The following is a 25,918-nucleotide window of genomic DNA, read 5'->3' on the forward strand; positions in this document are numbered from 1 at the left end:
ATAGGCTGATGTTCTGAAGTAATTAATGGCTCTTTTGAAGACTCCTGATGCATTTCCAAAGAGGAAATAAGAATATATCGATACTCGAACCACAAAGGGGAAACACCTCAGTTAAATGCCAATTGATCACTCACTTCTAGCATGGCGTATGCATTCCCTTCTTTGTTCCAACGGACGTGATTGCAATTGATCTTATGACTTATCCAACTTTAAGGCATCCATGGCTAATGCCTCAAAATTAGCATAGCTGATCCACACTTTCAGGTGCTTAGTCCGAGTCTAGTAATCTATCGTAACACTCCTTCCCTCATTTGTCAAAATTCGCCCTCAAATATCTCAAAATCGATGTATGCCTGTTATTGAAAGACAACTAAATTACAACCCGATATTCTCCCAATTAGACAGCACGCATCAACAGTAACTTCAAAATAATACAATTTTGTGAGTCATCATAATTGCCTCTGCAGTCAACAACTTGGAACGTTAGAATCCTAAAAATTTCAGTATCATATCAAGAACAGGCCACATAAAAGCTCTATTAAAAATGAAATTGTGCATCTCAAATATTGTACTGGCAATCAACTAATACAGAGAACATCATAATAAAAGGGGATAAGATGGGACTGGAAACACCACTCTATGGATCCACATAAGGACATATGTTTTTAAAGTGGTTGTGAGCCTTTAAAACGAAAAACAGAAAAATAATGACAATGGTAAACATGCATTAAGATCACATGGGCCAAAATCGATGGCATGCATCCATTACAAGATAACCAAAAGGCCACAAGTTTGAGAGTAGGACCCTAGGCTAACTCAATTGTATATTAGCGTGGGCTTTGAATGACTTTGGTTTTAGTTGTTTAGGTATCATGTTGCATTTTGCATTTGTTTTGCCCAACATTGAACACATCATATTTCCGACCAAAAAAAAAAAGAAAAAAAAGAGCGCATCAAATTTTAAAAGTATGCGGATATGTACATTAGAAAGCATTCGAAGCTGTATGCTTTCATGATTCTTTCAAAACGTAACAAATTTTTTCCCTTTCACCTTCCAGCGGTACATATTTTAGGTAAGTAAAATAAAAGCAGGTCTTTACCTTCCATAACAGCTCAGGCATGTCTGAGTGCAGGCTGTGCAATTGCTAATTCAAATATGGCTCTAGCTCGGTCGGTTTCACCCAAGGATATCTTCAATTCAGCATACATGCTCCAAGCATAACAGTTCTCTGGTGACCACTCCAAGTATATTTCTCATAGTTTTCAGCATCGATCTATGTTTCCAAGTTGCAGCTCTATCTCGATGTATTTTTTACAGATCTGTTAATAATCAAGCAAGAAACTTGTTTAGAACAGGACAGGGAGGAAAAATTAAATGACAATAACGAAAAGCAACCGGCTTAGAGACTATTCTCTCTCAGTGAAAACTTTATCCAATCCATATTACCTTATATTTAGGAGCTTTGCCAATTGCATTGCCTAGGATACTTCAGGGTGCTCGGATGATCTTGCTGCCCTTGTATCCTTACACCAATTGTGTAGAATGCAATCAACTCATCAATTTGCTTAGCGGCACTAGCATAAGCATCAAAAGCCATGACCCAATCATGGTACTCCAAATCGAAAAACTTATTGAGCAAAACAGCCAAAACCTCTCATATATCAGCATATACTCGAAAGCTCTCCTTCACAGCAAGGTACAATGCAACCGAGATCGACCAGGTATTCTTTGCTAGACCAGTGGGCCTACACAACAAGAACTTGCCCAATTAGCCCCCCGCAAGTGGCCCATTTTGCCAAAAATCCTTTCCGGCTTCATTTCCCTTGGGGGAGCAACTACATTTCTCTCTTGTTTCCCTCCCTTCACAGCCACAACATAGCTCATATCCCCACATGACCTCGACATTCTCATACCCCCATATTTTCCATAGTCTCCTCTCTATAAGCACTGTATAATCCTGATCATACCCTCTGGGCAGCGGGGACCGAAGATGGTCTCTACTCCCGTACCTATCCTCACTGTGAACACTAGCACCACCATGACATCGCACTTTTACTGGGACCGCTGCCGACGCCGCTCTTTCTATCAAACGGAATCAACTCAAGTCTCTGATAAAAAAAATAAAAAATACATATCATAAGACCCTACAGAAGCCGAGTGGTCCCATGAACTAGAGGGAGCCTCATCTCTAAAATCAGACAAATTCAAGCGACCTAGCACCACGCCTAGTCGTGTACATTATCTCCTCGTGGAAAAGTGGGTCTCCGTCATTCAACAGAGAACGGATGACCACTAGGGATTTGAGAGCCACAGCATATCCGCATGTCTTGCTCAGTTGGCGCCGGTGGCGCGTAAAGACATGCATGAACGTATCCGAGCGAGTATCGAGACAAAATCAAGATCTGACATATGTAATTATCATCCGCAGGATCATCGCCGTGGCTCGTGGCTTCCACAATAGCTACTCGGAGCTCTGGAGCCACGTTTCTTGCGACCTTGGCGAGGCCGATGCCTGTCCAGTCCTTGACAAGCCCCCAAGGGCTTTCGTGGATCGTGCTCTTGAGACATCTTCACCGCCCCCAACCCCTCCCCCCCTCCAGCCCTTGGCCCCTTACCTCCCAAATCGCACAAATAAACTAAATTAATGACACTGGACCCAAAAGCAGCATCACTTGAGGAGGACCAAGTGACCAGCTTTCCGGTGATTTCACAAGACTCGAATCATTTTCGCGGTCGAAGTCAAGTCACCATGCTTTTACTGCGATCAATCATGCGATGAATGAAGTAATCATCAATCCTTTCACAACTACGGCTCATCATATGCTTCACTATGCTTAAATATGCTCCGACAAAGTTAGACCCACCAGTGATCGGTCGCCGAGGCAGCGGGACGGCATCGTCGCCCCGACGGGCTCAGCTACTTCGCTTTGTGCTTCGGTCTGCGAAGGTTTACTTCCCTTGCCCTTGACGCGCTGTTTCTGTTCGTCGGATCGAAGCGTTTGTTGCCAGTGGACGACAATCTGGGATTCTCGAGGTGGGGTCCACGCCGAGCTTCGGTTCTTCTGGACCTAAAAATGAAAATGCCCGGCGTAAATAGAGTATATATGTTCGAGAATTAGCAACAACGACTGCCGTTAGTCTCTTTCGTTTGAATCTTCCAAAACCAAAACCAAAATCATCTACTCTCCATCTCCATGGAATTTCCTATAATAAACCTGCTTAAATTACAAAATACCCCGATATGAAGAATTTACATATGTTACCATGAGCTCGGTAATTAAAAAAATAACTTAAGTCTAAAGGAATTATGTAGAAATTACACATGCATCCATAAATTATTGAATGGTTCCAAGCGTTTCAAATTATGAATGTTGCGAAATTTGCAAAAATTTAAAGTTAATAGCTAAATGTAAGTATCGATGAGCATATTAGTATAATTTATCAAATTTCATATAAATCATTTATCTCGACTCCTCGGAGATTACAAAAAAAAAAATTTGGTGAGGTAAACGTCGCAATTTTCTTTTTTCCCTCTTTTTTTCCCCAATCTCGCCCCTAATCTAAGTTTCTACGTCTGCCTCTAACCCTCTCAGCGAAGCCGAATTGTCAATGGCCCGAGTATAAAACTCCTGTAGAAAGAAAAATGCATTCAATCAATGCCAACAAAACTTGTAAACAGAGTTCGTGTTTATGAAAAAGAAAAAGGTAAACGCCAACTCTTTAACGGTCAACTTTCCTCAAATTCCAAATAAGAGTCTTTCGCGATCTAAAACTCCGTATTTATTTTGCAAATCATTATTAAAATTTTCTTCATGGGCGGCCCTAAATAAGTATATCCAACCCCATTTCTACTAAAAAGATAACACTGTCCTCAATCTTTCGATTGCAATTTATAATGATAGCCCCTTTCCTTTTTTGTTTTTTTGTTTTTTATGCAAGTGAGTTACGAAAATCTCTCATTTTAGACATTGCCCTTGCCCTTTTTGGGATTTTAGGTGAAGAAGGCTTTGAGTGGAATTAAGGTGGTTACATATCATTTGGGATATGCAGGAAGTTGGAGGATAATTGGATTGTCAAATGAGCCACTGAACCAATTAAAGTGAGGACTCTTTTTCTTTAGCATTACTCTGTCTGGTTGTACCCTAATTTATAACGCATGTGTTGTGGGGCACAGTTTATTTTGTATTTGGGAAAGATGATTAGATGTTGAAGACCCTATCATTTAATTTTGTGTGGCATCGATATATCAGGAACAAAACAATGACTTGAGATATTCCTGTGCCTTTTTTGTGGCAAAAATATAAGTGTCGGAATGCTTCATATGTATTGAAAAAGTAGTCTCCACGTTGGGAGGCTTACCATTAAATTATATGTTTCCACATTCTATTCTAGGAAAGTAAATGTTCTTTGAACAACTCCCCCATTTCCATGTCGACGGCTTTTTTTTTTTTTTTTGTTATGAAAGTTATTTTCAGGAAAACTTTGACGTAGCTTGTTAAGTGAAAAAAAAGACGAAGAAGAAGAAGGAAACTTTGATGTGAGATGATGGCTTGAAAGAGCTATTTTGACTTGCTTTACTTTTGAGATATTGAGGACTTGTTGCCTGTGAGCTGTAAGCTGCCGTTGCATGGTTCCTTTGACATATGATCGTTTTAGCATCTTCTTGTACTCTTTTGTTAAAATTGTGACCTAGAGGAACTATGTAACCTACTTTTTGATTCTCATAGTAAGCTTTGTGTTTTACAAAATGTTAACGATGGATCTTTGGTTAATAAGCGAAGGAGACATTTATATTGTGCAATATTTTAAGGAGAATATGAGTCATTGCCCGCTTTCCATGGTAAACATGGATCCCATACCGGACCTACTCATCTGCCTCCGGAGGTTTTGTTTGACATAAAGAAATTGTCTATTTTTTCAGATTCTCTGTTCAGAAATGTGGCGTATTTAGCTCTGGTCTTGAAAGGTCTAGATTCTCTGTTTACAGGTTTGTAGGATTGCTAGTGGGCAGAGGTACACTCAGAGATTGAATGAACAACATGTAAGAGCTTTGTCAAAGCGGTCCTGCCAACTCCCTCGAGATAGAGAAGGGAGTAACAAGCAGGTAGAAAATGTTAGCCGGCTTTAGGCAGAAGAACTACCCAAGTGCCATAACTTGGCACGGGAGGACACTTAAATGCTATAACTTCAAAATGGTACACTTGAGTGCCACTTTCGAAGTTAAATTGAACACTTAAGTGCCACTCCGGCGAAAATCCGACCAAATGGCTTACGTGAAAACTTTCCGGCGAGTTTAGTTCAAAACAGCATCGTTTTGCACGCTGACGTGGCGAAGAAAATGCAAAAACAACGACGTTTCATGTCGACGTGTAAATAATAATATAAAAATTAATTAAATTAGATTTAAACTTAATTTTATTTAAAATATTCAAAAATTAAGAAAAATTTTATAAATTTGATAAATTATTTTAAAAAAAAGGGGAGGTCAAACGGGGCGGGAGGGCTGAACCCTCACCGCCGCCGCCTCCTCGCCGTCACCGGGAAGGGCCGACGACGGAGGGGGAGGGTCGGCCGGGTCGCCGACCCCGGCCGACCGACAAGAAGGCTCACCAGCCCCGGCCGGGGCCCGGCCGACCCTCCCCACTCCGTCGCCGGTCCTTCCCAATGGCGGCGGGAGGTGGCAGGGCCCGCGAGCCCTCACCGGATGCGGGCAAGGGCCGCGACCCTCGCCCCCGGATCGAGCGCGGGCCGCGACCGTCGCCCCGCATCTGGGGAGGGCTCACGTGGGGCGAGAGTCGCGGGCCCTCGCCGCCTCCCCGCCACCGCTGGGAAGGGCCGGCGACGGAGTGGGGAGGGTCGGGCCGAGGTCGCCGGGCCCCGGCCGAGGCCGACCGACCGGCGGCCCTCGCCGCGATCCGACGAGGGCTACGAGCCCTTGCCGTCGATTGGCCGGGGCCGGTGACCCCGGCCAACCCTCCCTCCGTCGCCGGCCCTTCCCGGCGACGGCGGGGAGGCGGCGGCAACGAGGGCTCAGCCCTCGCCCGCCCGGTTCGACCTCCCCCTTTTTTTTTTTTAAAAAAATTAATTTTTTAAATTTTCTTAATTTTTTTGAATATTTTAAATAAAATTAAGTTTAAATCTAATTTAATTAATTTTTATATTATTATTTACACAAAAGGGCGTCGTTTTTGCATTTTTCTCCGCCACGTCGCCGTGCAAACGACGCCTTTTGGACCAAAATTGCCACATTAGCCATTTGGCCGGATTTTCGCCAGAGTGGCACTTAAGTGTTCCATTTTACTCCGATATTGGCACTTAAGTGTACAATTTCAAAGTTATGGCACTTAAGTGTCCCTCCGTGTCAAGTTATGGCACTCCAGGTGTCCCAACCTCGCCAGCTTCATGTGTACATCTTCTTCTAGGCAGTGCAATTCCTAGGCTAAGCCACTACATGCTTGTGCAGATAGTTGATAAAAATAAGTATGATGAAGAACTCCTTGTAGCTGGGGAATTTGGGATGCGGGTGAAAAAGGAACTTGCTTTTGTTGAGGCTTGTGTTTTGCCGCCATCAATGGTAAGTCGTTGTACATCTTTGTAATGAGAAACTAATCGCCTTGAGTAGTTGCATTCTATTTCTTCTAGTTTCGTCATGGAAGTGGTCAAGTGCGTCCATGGAGGCGAAAGAGGAGGATGAATGACGAGGTGAGCTACTTCCATCTATTATCAATTGACAACCATCATTGGGTGCTCGCTCAATACAATTCAATAAACAAACATCACAGAGTTATCCCTTGTTGATTATCGTAACATTTTGAGCATGATCAGTTCTTCTTTTTGCTATTTCTTTACACCAAATGTTCGAGGGAAGTAGAGTGGATGTGTCTAAACTTCTCAAATTTGAAACCAGTTGTGGCCTGTAAAATTCGTGACCAATTGGGCAATACGTGTACAAGTAAAGGAATGGTAGGTATCCCTAATAGAGCACTATCATGTGACGATATGTTCCTTTGTTTCCTTTTTTGGTGATGTTATGAGATACAAATTACTTGCGCCTTAACATATTCTAATCTCCTCGCAGCATTTTAAGCGCAAACCAGTATTCCCTATCTAGAAGGGTCAAGCTGACCAAATTAAAGGAGTCCATGAGGAAATTGATGCAAAGTGTCAGGAAAAACTTGCAAAGAAGCAATCTCGAGAACTTCAACTGCTGATAATTATCTTACCAGAGAAGCCTGGATCTTATGGTAAGTTGTACTTTAATTGTTGTGTTGTCCTACCATCCTTCGGCTTTCCAAGCTTTTTTATGAAGGATCTCTCGGACAACTTTTTGGACACCATGTATCACCACAAGTGATCCTACTTACATGCCCATCCTCGGCACAAGGTGGCATCTACCGCATCTATATGGTGGGCGTGATGCAGCAGAGGCGTGTTGCGATTTTCATCATGGAAGAGAATCATGTGAACAAAAAACATATTGGCTTAAAAGATAGCGATGGAAAGAGTTGACACGAAAAAATCATCATATATATATTAGGCTAAGGAAGATTGTGTCTATGGGGGAGGTGCGGGGAGAAAGAGAGATGGCAGCAAAATACCTCAAAAAGACGGTTCAGACAAGAAAGAGTGAGAGATTACTTAGGCTATATATATATTACTTAGGCTATCATAAAAATAGGAAATATTATCAATCTAAGCTTTGTTGAATTAGGAAAGTTGAAATTGAGTTAGGAAATAGTTGCGTTATTATTTTTGTAGAGGGGTTTGTCCATATTTTTCAATCAAGAGATGAAGGAAAAAGAGCAATTTGAATTTTTTTCCTCCAGTTGGTGGGGTTAATTTGGGCCTCACGTTTCCTAGCGACAGCTGGTAAATATTAATTTATGATGAGATATATATAATGGACCTTGCTCACTCACTTATCTAAATGGTAAAGAAGTTCTAGAGAGAGAATTTCTAAAGAAAACATAACTTTATCATTGAATATTTGAATGAATACAATGAGGGGGAGAACCCCTTCTTATACTAGAGGCCCTCCCGTTATAACCGTTGATAGATTTTCGATCTGGTGGACAAGATCGTATCTCAACCTACCAACTACCGGCATTTATGCCTAGAGAATTCTAGAGCTCAACACAATTACCATCTTGCCCATCCCTAAAAACATTCTAGAAACTCGAGGGGAAAACCCTAAGCTATCTTGGGCAGTCTTCATCCATCCAACAAGTCCTTTAATCATGGCAACCCAAGGCCGTGACACAAGAATCCAGATGAGAGAAGATTTGTTAAATTCTCATATGAATGGTGCATGTTTTGTAATTTTATGCTTCCCTAATATGTACGAGGTTCCATCTAGACCTAGACTTCTTTTTGTACGTCAATTAAATGATTATCCACTCTCGAACCACTGATTCATGAATATCGAATCATCTCGTAAGGTGTTAAAGCATTAGTAAAAGGCCAAAACACCAATGCTCCCTCTTCTACTCATTCTATCTACCGGTCACCGTTTGTTCGACATAATCGATATTGCACATTTCGAGATTGATGCCTGGTTTATATGCGAGGTGGGGCGCCGGGCGATAAGTTTTGGTACACATCGATTACAAGTTAACCAAGTTTCTCGATAGCTCACCTGACATTTCAAAGCATAATATCTTCACACGGCAGATAAGCAAATAACCATTTTTTTTTTTTTATTTGCTTTCATCTACTGCATTACCGGTCCTAAAAGCTTGCGTACATGGGACTCCTTCGGCTCTCCATTGACTTACTCGAGGATATGGCTCAATAAAGAAGATGATAATGATATAAAAATAAAACAAATGATAATTCTTTTATTTCGTTGATTTTGCCCCCTATGGATTTGTAGTTATTGTTTTTCCGTTTTTCCTTTTCTTTTCTTTTTTTTTTTTTTGAAGGCTTATGACCACTTAAAAAGCATACGTCTCCATGTGGATCCATAGGGTGATGTTTCAGTCCTATCTTTATCCCATTTTATTCTGATGTACTCTGTGTTGGTTGACTGCCGGTACAATAGTTGAGTGGCACGATTTCTTATCTAATAGAGCTTTTACTTGCCTGTTCTTGATATGATATTAAATTTTGTAGGGCTCTAACATTCCAAGTTGTTGACTGCAAAGGCAATTATGATATTTTGGGAAAAAAGATTGTTGTATTGCTTGCTTTTTATCCAACAATGTTTAATCTATTGGCTCATACTAACTTTCCTATATATGTTAGGGAATGATGAAGTTGTTCGTCGAATTATGCTACCCTATGGGTCGTCTAGGGAGAGTTGATGCTACATAGGGCCTATGCTAGCTAAACTGATGGCATGTGATTTTCTCTTGTCCAAAGCTTCACGACTCGCTTAGTAGTTGGAGATTGCGTTTGCGGAGGTTTTAGTGGTTTTTCTGCATGGTTGAAATTTTTGGGGCCGGGATTTAAGTTTGAGCAGATATCAGTCTTTGCAGGATTTTAGCGGTGCTTTGACGTGTAGTTATGGTTCTTAACGACGCTGGAGGAGCGGCGCCGCGCCAGGGTGAGATTTGGGGGGGAGGAGTGCCAAAAAAGTCCTAAACATTTTGTGCTTATGCCAAAAAAGTCCTAAACATTTTTTGGGTGCCAATTTAGTCCTAAACATTTTTATTTAGTGGCGATTCAGTCCTTTCCGGCCAATTTTGACCGGATTTTGCTGACTGAACGCCGACCAGCTAATGTGGCCTAATCGGTGCTGATATGAACAATTTTTAATATTTTTTTAATTCTTTTTCTTTTTAATTTTCTTTTTCTTTTTTTCTTCTCTCCTCCTCCCTCCGGCCGCTAGCCGGACCACGCAACCGGCCAAAGGTGACGGCTGACGAGGCTCACCGGCCACCTCGCTAGTGGCCACGAGAGCGGCCTCGCGCTGGGTAGCGAGGCTCGCCCTCACCGCCCAAGCCGCGATTCGGCGAGGTCAAGCCTCACCGGCCATGGGCGAGGCTCAACCCTCGCCAAATCCAGCATGAGGTGGCCTCTCGCTAGGCTAGCGAGGCTCGACCCTCGCCAGATCCAGCGAGGGCGAGCCTCACCACAGCCACCTAGGCCGCGATTCGACAAGGTCAAGCCTCGCCGGCCATGGGCGGGCGCATCTCCCCTCGGTGTTGGAGCCACACACAAAGGATCCCGTCTCCCCTACATCATATCGACCTCCCCGACTATGTCATTTCTAGAGAGAGAGAGAGAGAGAGAGAGAGATTCGACTTCGAGCTTCACACCTCATGACGACGACGATGACGATGCCATGGGGCAGATTTTCAACAAGCTCCAAGGTACACCGACCCGCCATCTCTCTCCCTCTCTCTCTCTCTTGCTCGCTCGATGTTCGATTCATCGTCGTTCCGAGCAATCAGGACCTTGCCAAACACCCTCGCCAGATCCAGCAAGGGCAAGCCTCACCGCCCAGCGCGAGGCCACCATGGAGGCCACTAGCGAGGTGGCTGACGACCTGGCCGGTCGCCATGGTCCGGCCAACGGCCGAAGGGAGGAGGAGAGAAGAAAAAAAGAATAAAGAATAAAGAATAAAGAATAAAGAATAAAGAATAAAGAATAAAAGATAAAAAAATTCAAAATATTAAAATATTATTAAAAATTGTCCACATCAACACCGATTAGACCACGTCGCCAATCGGCGTCCAGTTAGCAAAATCCAGCCAAAATTGGCCGGAATGACTAAATCGACACTCGCAAAAAGGTTTATGACTAAATTGGTACAAAAAAAAAAAAAGTTTATGACTTTTTTGGCACTTTTTCCCAAGTAGAGGTGTCAAAATGGCTCCATGACCCATTTCCAATCCATTTTATTTATATAAGTTGTATATGGGTCAAAGGCTTTCAAAAATCCAACTAAAAGTTGGTCAAAAAAGTGAGTCTGATTTAAATGGATTTAAAATGGATCAGAACTTGAGACCCATTTCCGATCCATTTAAAATATCAAGTTAGTTGGAACCTTAGAACCCATTTCTAAATTTCCAATCCAAGCCCCACACAATCTTTTTCTCTTTAACTTTATAAAAATGTGTTTTTTTATTATAAAAATCAATATTATAAATATTTTTCATATTTCAATTTTCTCTTCTTTTCTTTTTTTTTTTTTTTCTTTCTTTTCCTCCTTCCTAGCCGGTGGTCGGCACAATGACAGCCAGCAATAGGCCAAGTGAGGCTCAAGCTCACCGGCATGCGAGCTCGTGGTCACCAACGACTGGCGAGGCTCGAGCCTTGCGGGATCTAGCGAGACTATTCTCCCTCAGTGAAAACTTTATCCAATCCATATTACCTTATATTTAGGAGCTTTGCCAATTGCATTGCCTAGGATCGGCCTTGCATTTCAAGATGCTCGGATGATCTTGTTGCCTTACACCAATTGTGTAGAATGCAATCAACTCGTCAATTTGCTTAGCAGCACTAGCATAAGCATCAAAAGCCATGACCCAATCATGTTACTCCATATCGAAAAACTTATCGAGCAAAACAGCCAAAACCTCTCAGATATCAGCATATACCCGAAAGCTCTCCTTCACAACATGGTACAATGCGACCGAGATCGACCAGGTATTCTTTGCCAGCCCAGTGGGCCTACACAACAAGAACCTGCCCAATTAGCCCCCGCAACGGCCCATTTTGCCAAAAATCCTTTCCGGCTTCATTTCCCTCGGGGGAGCCACTACATTTCTCTCTTGTTTCCCTCCCTTCACAGCCACAACATAGCTCATATCCCCACATGACCTCGACCTTCTCATACCCCCATAGTTTCCATAGTCTCTACTCCCGTACCTATCTTCACTGTGAACACTAGCACCACCATGAGCACCACACTTTTACTAGGACCACTGCCGACGCCGCTCTTTCTATCAAACGGGATCAACTTGAGTCTCTGTTGAAAAAATACATACCATAAGACCTTACAGGAGCCGAGTGGTCCCATGAACTAGAGGGAGCCTAGCGACCTAGCACCACGCCTAGTCGTGTACATTATCTCCTCGTGTAAAAGTGGGTCTCCGTCGTTCAACAGAGAACGGATGACCACTAGGGATTTGAGAGCCACAGCATATCCACATGTCTTGCTCAGTTGGCTGCGATGGCGCGGAAAGACATGCATGAACGTCTCCGACCGAGTATGGAGACAAAATCAAGATCTGACGTATGTAATTATCATCCGCAGGATCATCACCATGGCTCGCGGCTTCCACAATGGCTACTCGGAGCTCTGGAGCCATGTTTCTTGCGACCTTGGCGAGGCCGATGCCTGTCTGGTCCTTGACAAGCCCCCAAGGGGTTTCGCGGATCATGCTCTTGAGACATCTTCACCGTCCCCCCTGAGCCCTTGACCCCTTACCTACCTAAAACGCACAAATAAACTAAATTAATGAAACTGGACCCAAAAGCAGCATCACTTGAGGAGGACCAAGTGACCAGCTTTCCGGTGATTTCACAAGACTCGAATCATTTTCACGGTGGAAGTCAAGTCACCATGCTCATCATATGCTTCACTATGCTTAAATATGCTCTGGCGAAGTTAGACCCACCGGTGAGCCGTCGCCGAGGCAGCAGGACAGCATGCTCGCCCCGCCGGGCTCCGCTTCTTCGCTTTGTGCTTCGGTCGGCGAAGGTTTACTTCCCTTGCCCTTGACGCGCTGTTTCTGTTCGTCGGATCGAAGCGTTTGTTACCAGTGAACGGCGATCTGGGATTCGGTTCTTCTGGACCTAAAAATTAAAATGCCCGGCGTAATTAGAGTAGATGTGTTGGAGAATTAGCAGCAACAACTGCTGTTAGTCTCTTTCGTTTGAATCTTCCAAAACCAAAACCAAAATAATCTACTCTCCATCTCCATGGAATTTCCTATAATAAACCTGCTTAAATTACAAAATACCCCATTATGAGGAACTTACATATGAATCCATGAGCTCGGTAATTGAAAAAATAACTTAAGTCTAAAAAAATTATGTATAAATGCATCCATAAATTATTGAATGGTTCCAAGCGTTTCAAATTACGAATGTTGCAAAATTTGCAAAATTTAAAGTTGATAGCTAAATGTAAGTATCGATGAGCATATTAGTATAATTTATCAAATTTCATATAAATCATTTATCTCGACTTCTCAATTAGGAGATTGCAATTTTCTTTTTTCCCTCTTTTTTCTTTTTTTCCTATCTCGCCCCTAATCTAAGTTTCTACGTCTGCCTCTAACCCTCTCAGCGAAGCCCATTAATTGTCAATGGCCTGAGTATAAAACTCCTGTAGAAAGCAAAATGCGTTCAATCAATGCCAACAAAACTTGTAAACGGAGTTCGTGTTTATGAAAAAGAAAAGGTAAACGCCAACTCTTTAACAGTCAACTTTCCTTAAATTCCAAATAAGAGTCTTTCGCGATCTAAAACTCCGTATTTATTTTGCAAATCATTATTAGGATTTTCTTCATGGGCGGCCCTAAATAACTATATCCAACCCCATTCCTACTAAAAAGATAACATTGTTCTCAATCTTTCAATTGCAATTTATAATGACGGCCCCTTTCCTTTTTATTTAGGATAATTACCATAATTAAACATTTCACATGTCTCATCTTTTAGCGTATTAAAGAAAAGTACATTATCAGATCCTATAACTGTTTTATATACTCCGTGTAAAATTATCTCGCTAATAGTAAAAACATTTCTTAATATAGTATAAAATTGAAAAGTCTATTTTTCCTTCAAATGGCATTTTGCCATCGTTAATATCTAATTGGGAGCACATGTCTTTGTCATGAAAAAAATGAATGAATTGCTCTTAGGACATTTTCTTCCGTGTCGCTATATGGATGTTCAATGTATAATTTTAAAGTCTTTTTAATTTTTCCCCAATAAGGATACCCAATCGGTAATTTTTACATTCAAAACAATTACCATAATTTGGACAACATCACAATAATTAGAACATGTGAAGCTAACCACGATAAATCATTATGCAATCTTTCTTACGTGGATTGCTTTGTATATGTACCTCTCTATTTTTTGGTTTCTTTTTCTTTACGGTGATCTTCCACTTCTAAAACTCGAACAACGAGAGGAATTGCCACGTGTTTTTCTCGGATACATGAGAACTTACTTAGACCTCATCGAGAAGATCCGCTGGACCCGGGATTTTCTTTCTCGGCTGGACCGAATTATACGAGAAAATATTGGGTAGGTTTCTCGAATTATACACTACCGTTGATTTTATAATGTCTTATGTGGGCCCCACAGGTGCCACGACAAAAGTAAAGATTGTGAGTCACCTGTTTCGGTGCTTCTGGGTTTAGACAAGTATTTCCTATGGATCGACAAAAGCTCGAAGGTATCATGGATGAGTTTGAACTAGAGAGATGCAAAGCCCAGCCCTGGGCCCGAGCTCAACGAATAAGCTTAGGACAATCTGAAAAAAGTGTCACATTCTACAGTGGGTAGCGAAGGCCCAACAACAAGTTGGGTCCGACTTGAGCCCTTTCAATCACCATCTCTAATCAAAATTTGGAAGTAGAGGTGATCAATGGGTGGATGCCCCGCCTATCCACGAAAAATAAAGGGGGCAAGTTTGTGCGATGTGCTTACCTGCCCTGCCACAACATTGTCTGGAAACATTAGTTAAAGGCAGGCTTGCACCATTCTAATCCTATTTGAAGCCACTCAATAATCACCTCTAAATGCAATCGAAGTTGGAACCCCGGGTTATCCATCCCTATAAATTCAAAGTCAACATGATTTGTGAGAAACACTAACTAGCAAATCATTATTATAAAGAGATTCGGCACGTGACTTCTTTCCCACAAGAAATCTCTTGTAATTTGTTGACGTACATCCTCAGAAGTAGCAAGAATCGATTAATTTGTACACACAATTTTCAAATGAGCAAAGAAAATAATGGGAATGAATATATCGAGACAAAACAGAAGGTTCAATTGATGAGCAAACAATCTTCGTGTTTACATTTACCGTTATGAAAAGAAATCCCTTACAAGACGACATACACAAGCAATTTCGTGGATATTCACTGTATAGAGAACATTCTTCACATGAACATTTTTTTAGCTATATGATAATCGAGATTGTTCAATCACGTGGCCCAATAACCTTAACAGACAGCGATGGTGCCAACAATTGCCTTTTTCAAAAAATGACGTGTCCAATGATTTAATCTTAGTAGAATAAAATATGAAAATGAATGTCTTTTCAAGTTTTCATTACCAAAGTCTTTATAGATTCCCACTTTTGGGTTAGAAAGCAAGGAATTATATTGGGTCACTGGGCGACCCAGAGGAAGGTTTCGTGTCTCTCGCTGTTTTGGATTTAACACAATAGTTGCCTTTTTCGTAATCCGTTGTATTTTGCTAAAAGTCGTTATTGCATTCACCGAGAGCATAGGTTCGTTTACATTGATACTTCTGCAAATCATAAAAACTCAATTTCGCACATAATGAGCAATAAACATCAAAATGATTCAAATCCCATCGACCGTGATAGTCAAAAATCAAGTCGGTGAGCAACAGCATAATCTCCACATAAATTTATTTCATAGATATAATAAGAAATTCCCACCATTTCTTAATTAAAGTCCAAAAAGAGAAAAAGAAAACTCCCAGGGCAAACATGCGGGTTGCATGCAAAGATAACGTAACTGTGAAAAGGCTCTGTTCATTTCAAAAAGTAAAATGAGCGATCTGCAAAATATTTTACTGAGAAATATAACTTGTATTTGTTTACGTAAATGAATGAACGAGAAATATTTTCATCGTTCATGAAAATATTTAGAAAATAAAATTATTTTTTATGTACTAATTATTTCGAGCAATTATTTTTAAGGAAATGTATGTATTACGCATGAAACATTTATTGCCCTTTAACCGTCAACAACGTGAACGTCCATGTGAGATCAAAGGCACCAAGTGAGAACAAGCGAAGGATGCCCCATCAAACCACAAGCATGCACGAGATAATCGAACCAACCCAGCGGGATGGTGTTGACGTCACATTTTAGTGCCTCTTCACCACGACACGTAGATACGATAGAATCTAAGTAAGATTATCAATAATTTAGTATTAATATATATCTAGCACTCAAGTATCATTTTCGTATTGAAAAGGGGTCGATACCATCAAAAAGTCTAAATTACATCAATCAAGACCACGAAGACATAGGTGAGCCATCTTTATTGTTTTGGCGCTTAATAATCACTCTTTAATTTTTAATCCGGAGGCATCTATTTTGCAGGAAGGAGATAATGTTCACAGTGATTATAAAGTAGTTGGTCAGTACAATTTTCATCATCTGCAATGGGGTAGACAATCGGATTGGCAGCCATAATTAATACGGATTATTGATATGGACTTTGGGGCCTCTTCACTTGAAAAATAATTTCGCCTTCAACTTTTATGCAATATTTTGTTTAGGAGTAACCTAATATTTTGTTTAGGGGTAAACCTGTGCACACTGGTACTTTTGATTTCTTTATCCTTAACTTGTTGAATTAAAAACCATAGGATAATCCTAGTGTTGGAGGGTTATTTTTCACATATGATTTAGGGGATGATTTCCCTAAGACTTTAGAGAGGATGTCTCTAAGACTTAAACAGCGTGGGCTCTCATTCACTATAGGTAATTGCTGGACAGCGTGGGCTCTCATTCACTATAGGTAATTAGCTTGTCCAGCAAGTTATTCTTTGCTTTTGTATATTAGCAAATATTGCATATCTTTTTACCAAAAAAAAAAATTGCATATCTAATTGAATGTTATTGATTCAGTTTTTTTAGCTGTAAACGTGTCAACTAGAGCTCTCTAGGAGGAAATCTTTTTTTTTTGTAAAGATCTATGAGGAAACTTTGTTACTGAGTATTTGGAAAAACTCTTAGGGTGTGAAGATTTGTCATTTGTTAAGGTACGACATTTTATATCTACAAATGTAATCCATATTGATTTAATTGATAGCAAAATCTTACTTCTGTAGTTCAATATAAGCAAAAGTCCGTCCTTTCAACTATGGACTACATGCAGCTAATTCGATTGACCCCTCCTAGGCCCCACTTTGGAATCGATGGTCAAAGGATCGAGGTCAAAGCCAACCATTTTTTAACCTATGTTGAAAATGCATAATACGAGCTATATCACTACGAGGCAAGTGTTCATCATTCTGGTTGTTTGTTGTTTGATCCATGAACAATTTATCTGTTAGTTCATTGGATTGGCTTTAAGTAAATATGATTCAAGCATAGATTTATTTGGATTTTGATTATGGCAATTTAGGTATTTATTGAACCGATTTTTCTAAAGAGTAAAAGTAACAAAACCTCGAGGGAGGTAATAGAGACTAATGTCTAGAAACGTAAGATGTTTATATTGGGTAACAAGATGTTGATCTACGATGGTAGAGATAATCTGTACACAGCTAGGCCACTCCCCTTCCAACAAATAAAGTTTAGAGTTAATGTTTCAAGACCACAAAGACGGTGAGCCTTCTTTATTGTTATGGCATTTAATAATCACTATTTAATTTTTAATCTAAAGGCATCTATCTTGCAGGAATGAGAGAATGTTCACGGTGATTATAAAATATGTTGGTAAATACAATTTTCATCCTCTGCAACGTGATAGACAATCCAATTGCCCGCCATAATTAATACGGGTTATTGATATGGACTTTAAAGCCTATTCACTTGAAAAATAATTTCACCTTCAACTTTTATGCAATATTTTGTTTAGGGGTAACATGTGCGCACCAGTACTTTTGATTTCTTTATCATTAACTTACTGAATTAAAAACCATAGGTACTCTAGTGTTGGAGGGTTATTTTTCATAGATGATTTAGAGGATGATTTCCCTAAGACTTTGGAGAGGATGCCACTAGTCTCTAAGACTTAAATAGCGCGGGCTCTCGTTTACTATAGGTAATTAGCTTGTCTAGTAAGTTACTCTTTACTTTTGTACATTAGCAAATATTGCATATCTGTTTAAATGGTATTGATTCGGATTTTTTTTAGCTGTAGACGTGTCAACTAGAGCTCTCTCTGAGGAAATCTTTGTTATTCTGTATTTGGAAAAATTCTTAGCGTGTGAAAATTTGTTAACACCTTTAAGAATTTGTTAAGGTACGACATTTTATATCTACAGATGTAATCTTAGTTGATAGCAAAATCTTACTTATGTAGTTCAACATAGGCAAAAGTCTGTCATTTCAAGTATAGACTACATGCAGCTAATTTAGTTGATCACATGCCCCTTCCTAGGCCCGACTCTGGAACCGATGGTCAAAGAATCGAAGTCAAAACCAACCATTTTTTGACCTAGGTTGAAAATGCATAATATGAGCTATATCACTACGAGGCAAGTGTTCATCATTTTAGTTGTTTATTGTTTGATCGGTTATGAACAATTTATTTGTTAGTTCATTGGATTAGTTTTAAGTAAATATGATTCAAGCATAGATTTATTTGGATTTTGATTGTGGCAATTTAGGTATCTATTGAATCGATATCTCTAAAGAATAAAAGTAGCAAAATCCAAGGGAGGTAATAAAGGCTAATATCTAGAGACGTAAGACGTTTGAGTTGGGTGACAAGATGTTGATCTACGACGGTAGAGATAGTCTGTTCATAGCTAGGCGACTCCCCTTCCAACAAAGGAAGTTTAAAGTTAAGTTTCAAGACCACGAAGACATCAGTATAAGGTGAGCCTTCTTTATTATTTTGGCACTTCATAATCACTCTTTAATTTTTAATCTAGAGGCATCTATCTTGAGGAAAGAATGTTCGCAATGATTATAAAGTATGTTGGTCAATACAATTTTTATCATCTGCGATTGGGTAGACAATCGAATTGCCCACTATAATTAATACAGGTTATTGGTATGGACTTTAGGGCCTCTTTACTTGAAATATAATTTCGCCTTCAATTTTTATGCAATATTTTGTTTATGAGTAACCAATGCACACCAGTACTTTTGATTTCTTTATTCTTAACTTGCTGAATTAAAAACCAAAAGTATCCTAGTGTTGGAGAGTTATTTTTCACAGATGATTTAGGGGATGATTTCCCTAAGACTTTGGAGAGGATGCCACTAGTCTCTAAGACTTAAATAGCGTGGACTCTCGTTCACTATAGGTAATTAGCTTGTCCAGCTGTTTGAATGGTATTAATTCAGATTTTTTTTTAACTATGGACATGTCGGCTAGAGCTCTCTTTGAGGAAATTTTTCTTACTAAGTATTTGGAAAAATTCTTAAGTGTGAAGATTTGTTAACGCCGTTAAGAATTTGTTAAAATACGATATTTTATATCTATAAATGTAATTCATATTGATTTAGTTGATAGCAAAATCTTATTTCTGTAGTTCAACATAGGCAAAAGTCCGTCATTTCAAATATGGACTACATGCAATTGACCACATGGCCCCTCCTAGGCTCAACTCTGGAATCGATGATCAAAGAATCGAGGTCAAAGCCAACCATTTTTGGATCTATGTTGAAAATGCATGATACGAGCTATGTCACTACGAGGCAAATGTTCATCATTATGGTTGTTTGTTGTTTGATCTGCTATGAACAATTTATTTGTTAGTTCATTGGATTAACTTTAAGTAAATATGATTCAAGTACAGATTTATTTGGATTTTGATTGTGACAATTCAAGTATCTGTTGAACCGATTTCTCTAAGAAGTAAAAATAGCAAAACCCATGGTAATAGAGGCTAATGTTTAGAGACATAAGAGGTTTGAGTTGGGTAACAAGATGTTGATATACGATGGTAGAGATAGTCTGTACACAGCTAGGCCACTCCCCAACCAACAAAGAAAATTTAGAGTTAAAGTTTCAAGACCATGAAGACATCGGTATAAGATGAGCCTTTTTTTTTATTGTTTTGGCACTTAATAATCACTCTTTATTTTTTAATCTAGAGGCATCTATCCTGCAGGAATGAGAGAATGTTTACGGTGATTATAAAGTAGGTTGGTCAGTATAATTTTCATGCTTTGCAACGGTGTAGACAATCGGATTGCCCACCATAATTAATACGGGTTATTCATATGAACTTTAGGGCCTCTTCACTTGAAATATAATTTCGCCTTCAAATTTTATGCAATATTTTGTTTAGGGGTAACATGTGCGCACCAATATTTTTTATTTCTTTATCATTAACTTGCTGAATTAAAAATCATAGATATCATAGTGTTGGAGGGTTATTTTTCACAGATGATTTAGGGGATGATTTCTCTAAAACTTTGAAGAGGATGCCACTAGTCTTTAAGATTTAAACAGTGTGGGCTCTCGTTTACTATAGGTAATTAGCTTGTCCAACGAGTTATTCTTTGCTTTTGTACATTAACAAATATTGCATATCTGTTTGAATGGTATTGATTCAGATTTTTTTTAACTGTAGAGCTCTCTCTGTAGACGTGTCGGCTAGAGCTCTCTCTGAGGAAATCTTTGTTACTGAGTATTTGGAAAAACTCTTAAGGTGTGAAGATTTGTCAACACCATTAAGAATTTGTTAAAGTACGACCTTTTATATCTATAAATGTAATCGATATTGATTTAGTTGATAGCAAAATCTTATTTCGTTCAACATAGGCAAAAGTCCATCATTTCAAGTATGGACTACATGCAGCTAATTCAGTTGACCACATGGCCCCTCCTAGGCCCACCTCTAAAATCGATGGTCAAAGGATTGAGGTCAAAGCCAACTATTTTTGAACCGATACAAAAAATGCACGATACGAACTATGTCACTACGAAGCAAGTGTTCATCATTCTAGTTGTTTGTTGTTTGATCTACTACAAACAATTTGTTTGTTAGTTCATTGGATTAGCTTAAGTAAATATGATTCAAGCATTAATTAATTTGGATTTTGATTGTAGCAATTCAAGATAACCCCTACTACCTCTCTCTGCGTTCAGCTGCTTTTACTCTAGAAATGACAATTTTATCCCTCTTGTCGTTGTTTGTGTGTGCTCCAAGTTAGACTCACTACTACTGCGACCAAGTTATGGGAACAATTTGACTGGATGTATTTCTTCTCTAAGTCAAGATAGGGCCGAAGGCTCCAAATACCCAATCTTGACACATGTATCTTCCAACAAGGGGGGAAAGGAGGGACGCAATTCCTCTCACGACCCCGGAATGACCGCGTTATCAGTCGATCATGGCGTCTAATCGTAGCGATGGGAATTCAAAAACCTTCTTCTTTTTCATTGTGAACTAATAGACAAATTGTTTTCCAAGAAACAATTTTACAATCCTATATTTGGCATATCTCTCAAGAATCTCGTAGATCGAGCCTCACAAGTGAAACACACAATGTGAATCTAACATATTAAACAACTAGAATGATGAACACTAAAAAGAAAAATGGGTAAAAGATAATAGCAGGAAATGTTAAGATTCAGATTCTAAAAATGTGCCTCGGCACTATGTTAATTTTTTTCCTCAAAAGCCTTATACTATGGAGAAATGGATCTAGTAATTATTATTGCAATATATTTATCAACATAAACACCCTCGAATTTTTATTTTCTCTCTTTTGATAAAACAATCTTATCCGTGCTTATAGCATCAAGACATGCACAACCTTAATCATGAGTAAATTAAGAATTATTTTCTAACTCCCCCTTGAGCTTACCAAAGACATTCACCCGGATTCAGACGATAAGAACAAGGGGAATGTGAGAGCAAGGGTGAAGACGTGGAGCTAAAGTAACATTTTGGGCACAGGTTTTTTAGGGGAATTTTTTCTCTGACAATTCTTTTCTGACAAATGCATATACATTTACCATCTTCCCTGTTTTGCCCTCAAAAGCATCATCCCTAAAGCCTCACTCGATCATTATTTTGATGCCAAGAAGCCGAGAAAAATCTTAATTTTAAATATCCAGTCTCACTCAAAGGAATCAAGAAATTGGAATTTATGATTTAAAATAAAGTAATCAAAAATTTCATTGTTATATATGTATGTATACATAAACAAGCGACGACACCAAAAATAGTAAATATTGTTTTCGACACACGATTGGTCTCTTAGGTGTGTTTGGTAACGTTTCTGTTTAAAAATTGTTCCAGGAAACAGAAATAGAAAAAAGTGTTTCTGTTTCAGGGAACAATTTTTGAACAAAAAAATGCATTTGGTAAATCTGCTCCAAAAATAAAAAAATAAAAAAAAATAGAAACACGTTTGGTAATTTTGTATAATTTTTTTTATTTTTTAATATTTTTATTTTATTTTTTATATTTTCTTTCTTATTTTCTTATTTATTTTTTATTTTTCTTCTTTCTTCTTTTGGTCGGCGGCCTCGCCCAGCCACGGCGAGGCTCGCCAGCCGCTGGGTGAGCTCGGCTTCGCCGGATCTGGGCGAGATTGAGCTCGCCTAGCCCAACGCGAGATCGGCCTCGCTAGGGGCCGGCGACGCTCGGCCTCGCCAGGAGCTGGTGGCGCTCCAGCGAGGTCGCCGGCCCTCAACGGCTGGTCGCCGGCCATTGCCGAGGTCAGCGACCAGCCACAGAAAAAAGAAGAAAAGAAGAAGAAAAAAGAGAGAAGAAAATGAAAGAGAGAGAAAAAGTGTTAAAATGTGTTCTAGAAACAAGAAACAACTTCTTTTTTTTTTTTTTTCTTGTTTCTGCATTCCAAATGTGTTTTAACAAAAATACAAACAAACCGTTTCTTCTTTTTGTTCCTTTAAACAAAAAAAAGACACAAAAAGTTGTTTAAAAACAGAAAAAAGAGGTGAAAACAAACGCAGCTTTACTCTCTCTTCTAAAGTAAAGGTAAAACGAATTCCCATTTTCCAATGCTGCATCCATGCGAGATCCGTGCAATGGACATTAAAAGAATCCTCATTCGGAAGGAAGGGAGGGGTACAGGCTTCTTATAGTCTAGAGGAGGAGGAGGAGAGTGTTTTGTTGCTTCTCGCGTTTGAACAACTTTGCGACAGTAAAGCCCAATTCAAAATGACGATCTTATCCGTCTCGTCGTAGTTTGTGTGTACGCTCCAAGTCAGACTCAAAGTCAGACTCACTATTGCTACGACTGAGTTATTGAGTTATGGGCACGATTTGGCTAGGTGTTTTTCTTCTCCTATACCAAAAGGGAACTTTAAAGGGACAAACTCAGATATAACACCGACAAAATTAGCCTGAAAGTCGGTAGAAAATACAAGGCACAAAATTACAAAATGAAAAAAGAGGAACGCAAAAAGTATGACCATCCGGGGATTCTCCATTTATACAAAATGTATAAGACCAAAGAAAACCACTAGCTATTGAGCCACTATGCCGTATGCAAACCATTTCCTCTCACTCAACTTCTCTTTAATTTCAGTTCTAGCAAGGCGTATCAAGAACACTGCCGCAAACAAAATAGAAATAATAAGCATAAAAAATACACTGTTCCATCCTCTAGTAGAAATATATCCTGCCAAAAGTGGACCAAGAGCTGCTCCCACAGAACCTGTACCATCTATAATTGCAGTGACAGTTGCTAATGCCCGGGAATTTCCTCTAACCGTGCTCTGTGTACCAAGATCAGCAGCAACAGCCGTCGTAATCAATGAGTACGGCCCATTAACAAGCATTCCGGAAACAAACATCAAGCTGACATTAGCCAACATAGATATGCTTCCATATGCCCGGTATAAAACAAGGGCGGGCATTGATAGGAACAAGAATCCAATTGAAGTAACAGCTCGAGCTTCAATTTTATCAGAAACAAATCCCGCTAGAATTCCACCCAGAACTCCTCCGATGTCAAATATTGTTGAAAGGATGCCCGCAGTTTTGTGTGACAAATGCACGCCAGCAACAGCTGAATTTCCATCAAATTTCACAATGAGCAACTATCAAGTCAAGTGCACCAATTAAAGCAGAAATTCACATCAGTACAACGCCTTAGCCACTCTTCAAAAACCATGAAAGTTACAGGCCCAGGCCACGGTTTTTAAAGTAAATGAACTCATACACACAAAATCACACTCTTAGATGAAAAACAATCCAAAGGCAAAGTTCCAAAACACAGGTTTTGAAGCACAATCCCCACAAAGCCAGTCCAAAGAGGCTGTTCAGTGTAGCATGGGATGATGCATGTCCACATAAAACAATGCATGCACGTGATTGAATTACTCATGAACTAGGCATGGGGAATCAATGCAAGACTATGCAAATTGTCATTCTTAAAAAAACTTAAGAACTACCTGTGTGCCTTATATAGAAGGGCAACCAATACAGAAACGTATAAGCAACAAGCTTGGAGAAGAAGAGGCAGAATGCAAATGGTGCCACACCAGGCAATCTCCATGCCTCCAAGAAGCCTATTGCATCTGAAGACTCGACATCCTTCACATTATTCGTGTGAAGCAAACCCGCCTCTTCAGATTCCAGTTTCTCTGAAGTTTCAATATCTGCCACTCCCACATTCATCTCAAACTCCTTACCTGGTGACTCAAATCCAAGATCCTCAGGTGCCACCGCTAGACATAGAAAAATCAAGACACCAATCAAAATAACCAAAACCCCAGGCAATACAAAAGACCAACCCCAACCATACTCCAACATCCCAGATGCCACCACCGATCCAATAATGTTACCTATAGATGTATGTGAATTCCATACGCCCATAATCAACCCTCTCTTAGCTTTTCCAAACCAGTTCCCCACAACTGCCACCACACAGGGCCATCCAATAGACTGAAACAACCCACAAGCAATCTGCACCCCAACAAAATATCCTAACAAATGCACATCAAACCAATAGCCTAGACCAAAAACAATAGTCAACAAACCACTACCCATCATTCCAAACACAAGAAACAACCTCAAATCCATTCGATCGCCGATGTGACCCGCAAAGTACATGCCAACAGCATAAGATGCAAGGAACGCCAGATCGAGCTCGCCAAGCCGATGGGTGCCCTGAGGACCATCGAATGGTTCCCACCCGGAATCCGTCGCATTAGAATCTAACGAAACCTGGGTCAAACTAGATCGGGATTCGGTCAAATTGGATTGAACATTGGGCCCAAGCACGCTCTTGACGATGCTCTGGGGCTTCCTGGAGGCATGGAATGAGGCGTAGGCCAAGAACGTGAGGATCAAGACACAGATTTGGTGGAAAAGTAGGGTTCTGTGAGGGGGTTTAAGGGTTGGGAAAAGAACTAAGATGGGTGCTAGGGTTCGGGAACTAGGCTGCATTTTCCACGGTCAATGGACGGATTCAAGCTCTACCCAAGATTCTTGATCCCCAAAAAACCGAGACTTTCCCATCAAGTCCGGGTCTTGAAGTCCCCGAATCAAGAACCCGGCATCAGGGTCCCGAGTTTTGCAGGGCGAATCGTTCGAAAGAAGGGGAACCCAAGAAAGTCGAGGAAAATGAAGAGCTCAGGAAGTAATCTCTGCGGGTCAAAGTTCGGAATTGATACCGTCGATCCGTCGAGCACGTATGAAGGAGATTAGGACAAGACGATCTAGAGCTGGCAAGAGCAATTCAGCATCGGATAATCGACAGGAGGAGGAATGGACAAGCAACCCGAGTTTTGGCAGCAGAAGAGGGAGGACGAGGCTTCTGCAGTTTCTCCCCTCTCGGTTTCTGGTATTTCAGGTACAAAGTTTCGAGTCCACGAAAAGTCGAGGAGTTCCTACCAACAAATACTCCAAAAGAGAGAGAGAAACAGGGAGAGGAAAATTCAGAGCTTCTCCAATTTGTCAATTGTTGATTTCAGGATTTCTCTTTTACCAATCCAGCATTGGATTTTAAACATGGACGCAACGCATCTCCAATTTTCAATGTATTTAACAAAATCATTATTGAATTTCACGTTCCATCCATTTATTTATTTACGTACATTTACATCACGTTATTTCTGAGATTTGATCAATATTACT

At 40.1% G+C, this 25,918-nt stretch overlaps 1 protein-coding gene and 1 pseudogene across 1 annotated transcript; both read right to left on the reverse strand.

Annotated features, from left to right (window-relative positions):
- Positions 1-1,479: 1,479 nt before the first annotated feature.
- Positions 1,480-12,330, reverse strand: LOC104440451 (annotated as a pseudogene).
- A 10,827-nt stretch (positions 12,331-23,157) lies between these two features.
- On the reverse strand, positions 23,158-25,721 carry LOC104438441 (putative glycerol-3-phosphate transporter 5). Its single transcript, XM_010051591.3, has 2 exons — positions 24,232-25,721; positions 23,158-23,846 (listed from the first exon to the last, which is right to left on the reverse strand). Exons 1-2 carry the CDS (start codon positions 25,226-25,228, stop codon positions 23,302-23,304), a joined length of 1,542 nt encoding a protein of 513 aa, XP_010049893.2. The 5' UTR covers positions 25,229-25,721; the 3' UTR covers positions 23,158-23,301.
- Between the last annotated feature and the right edge of the window lie 197 nt (positions 25,722-25,918).

The sequence above is a fragment of the Eucalyptus grandis genome, chromosome 3 (genome assembly GCF_016545825.1).
Source record: "Eucalyptus grandis isolate ANBG69807.140 chromosome 3, ASM1654582v1, whole genome shotgun sequence".
Lineage (NCBI taxonomy): Eukaryota > Viridiplantae > Streptophyta > Magnoliopsida > Myrtales > Myrtaceae > Eucalyptus > Eucalyptus grandis.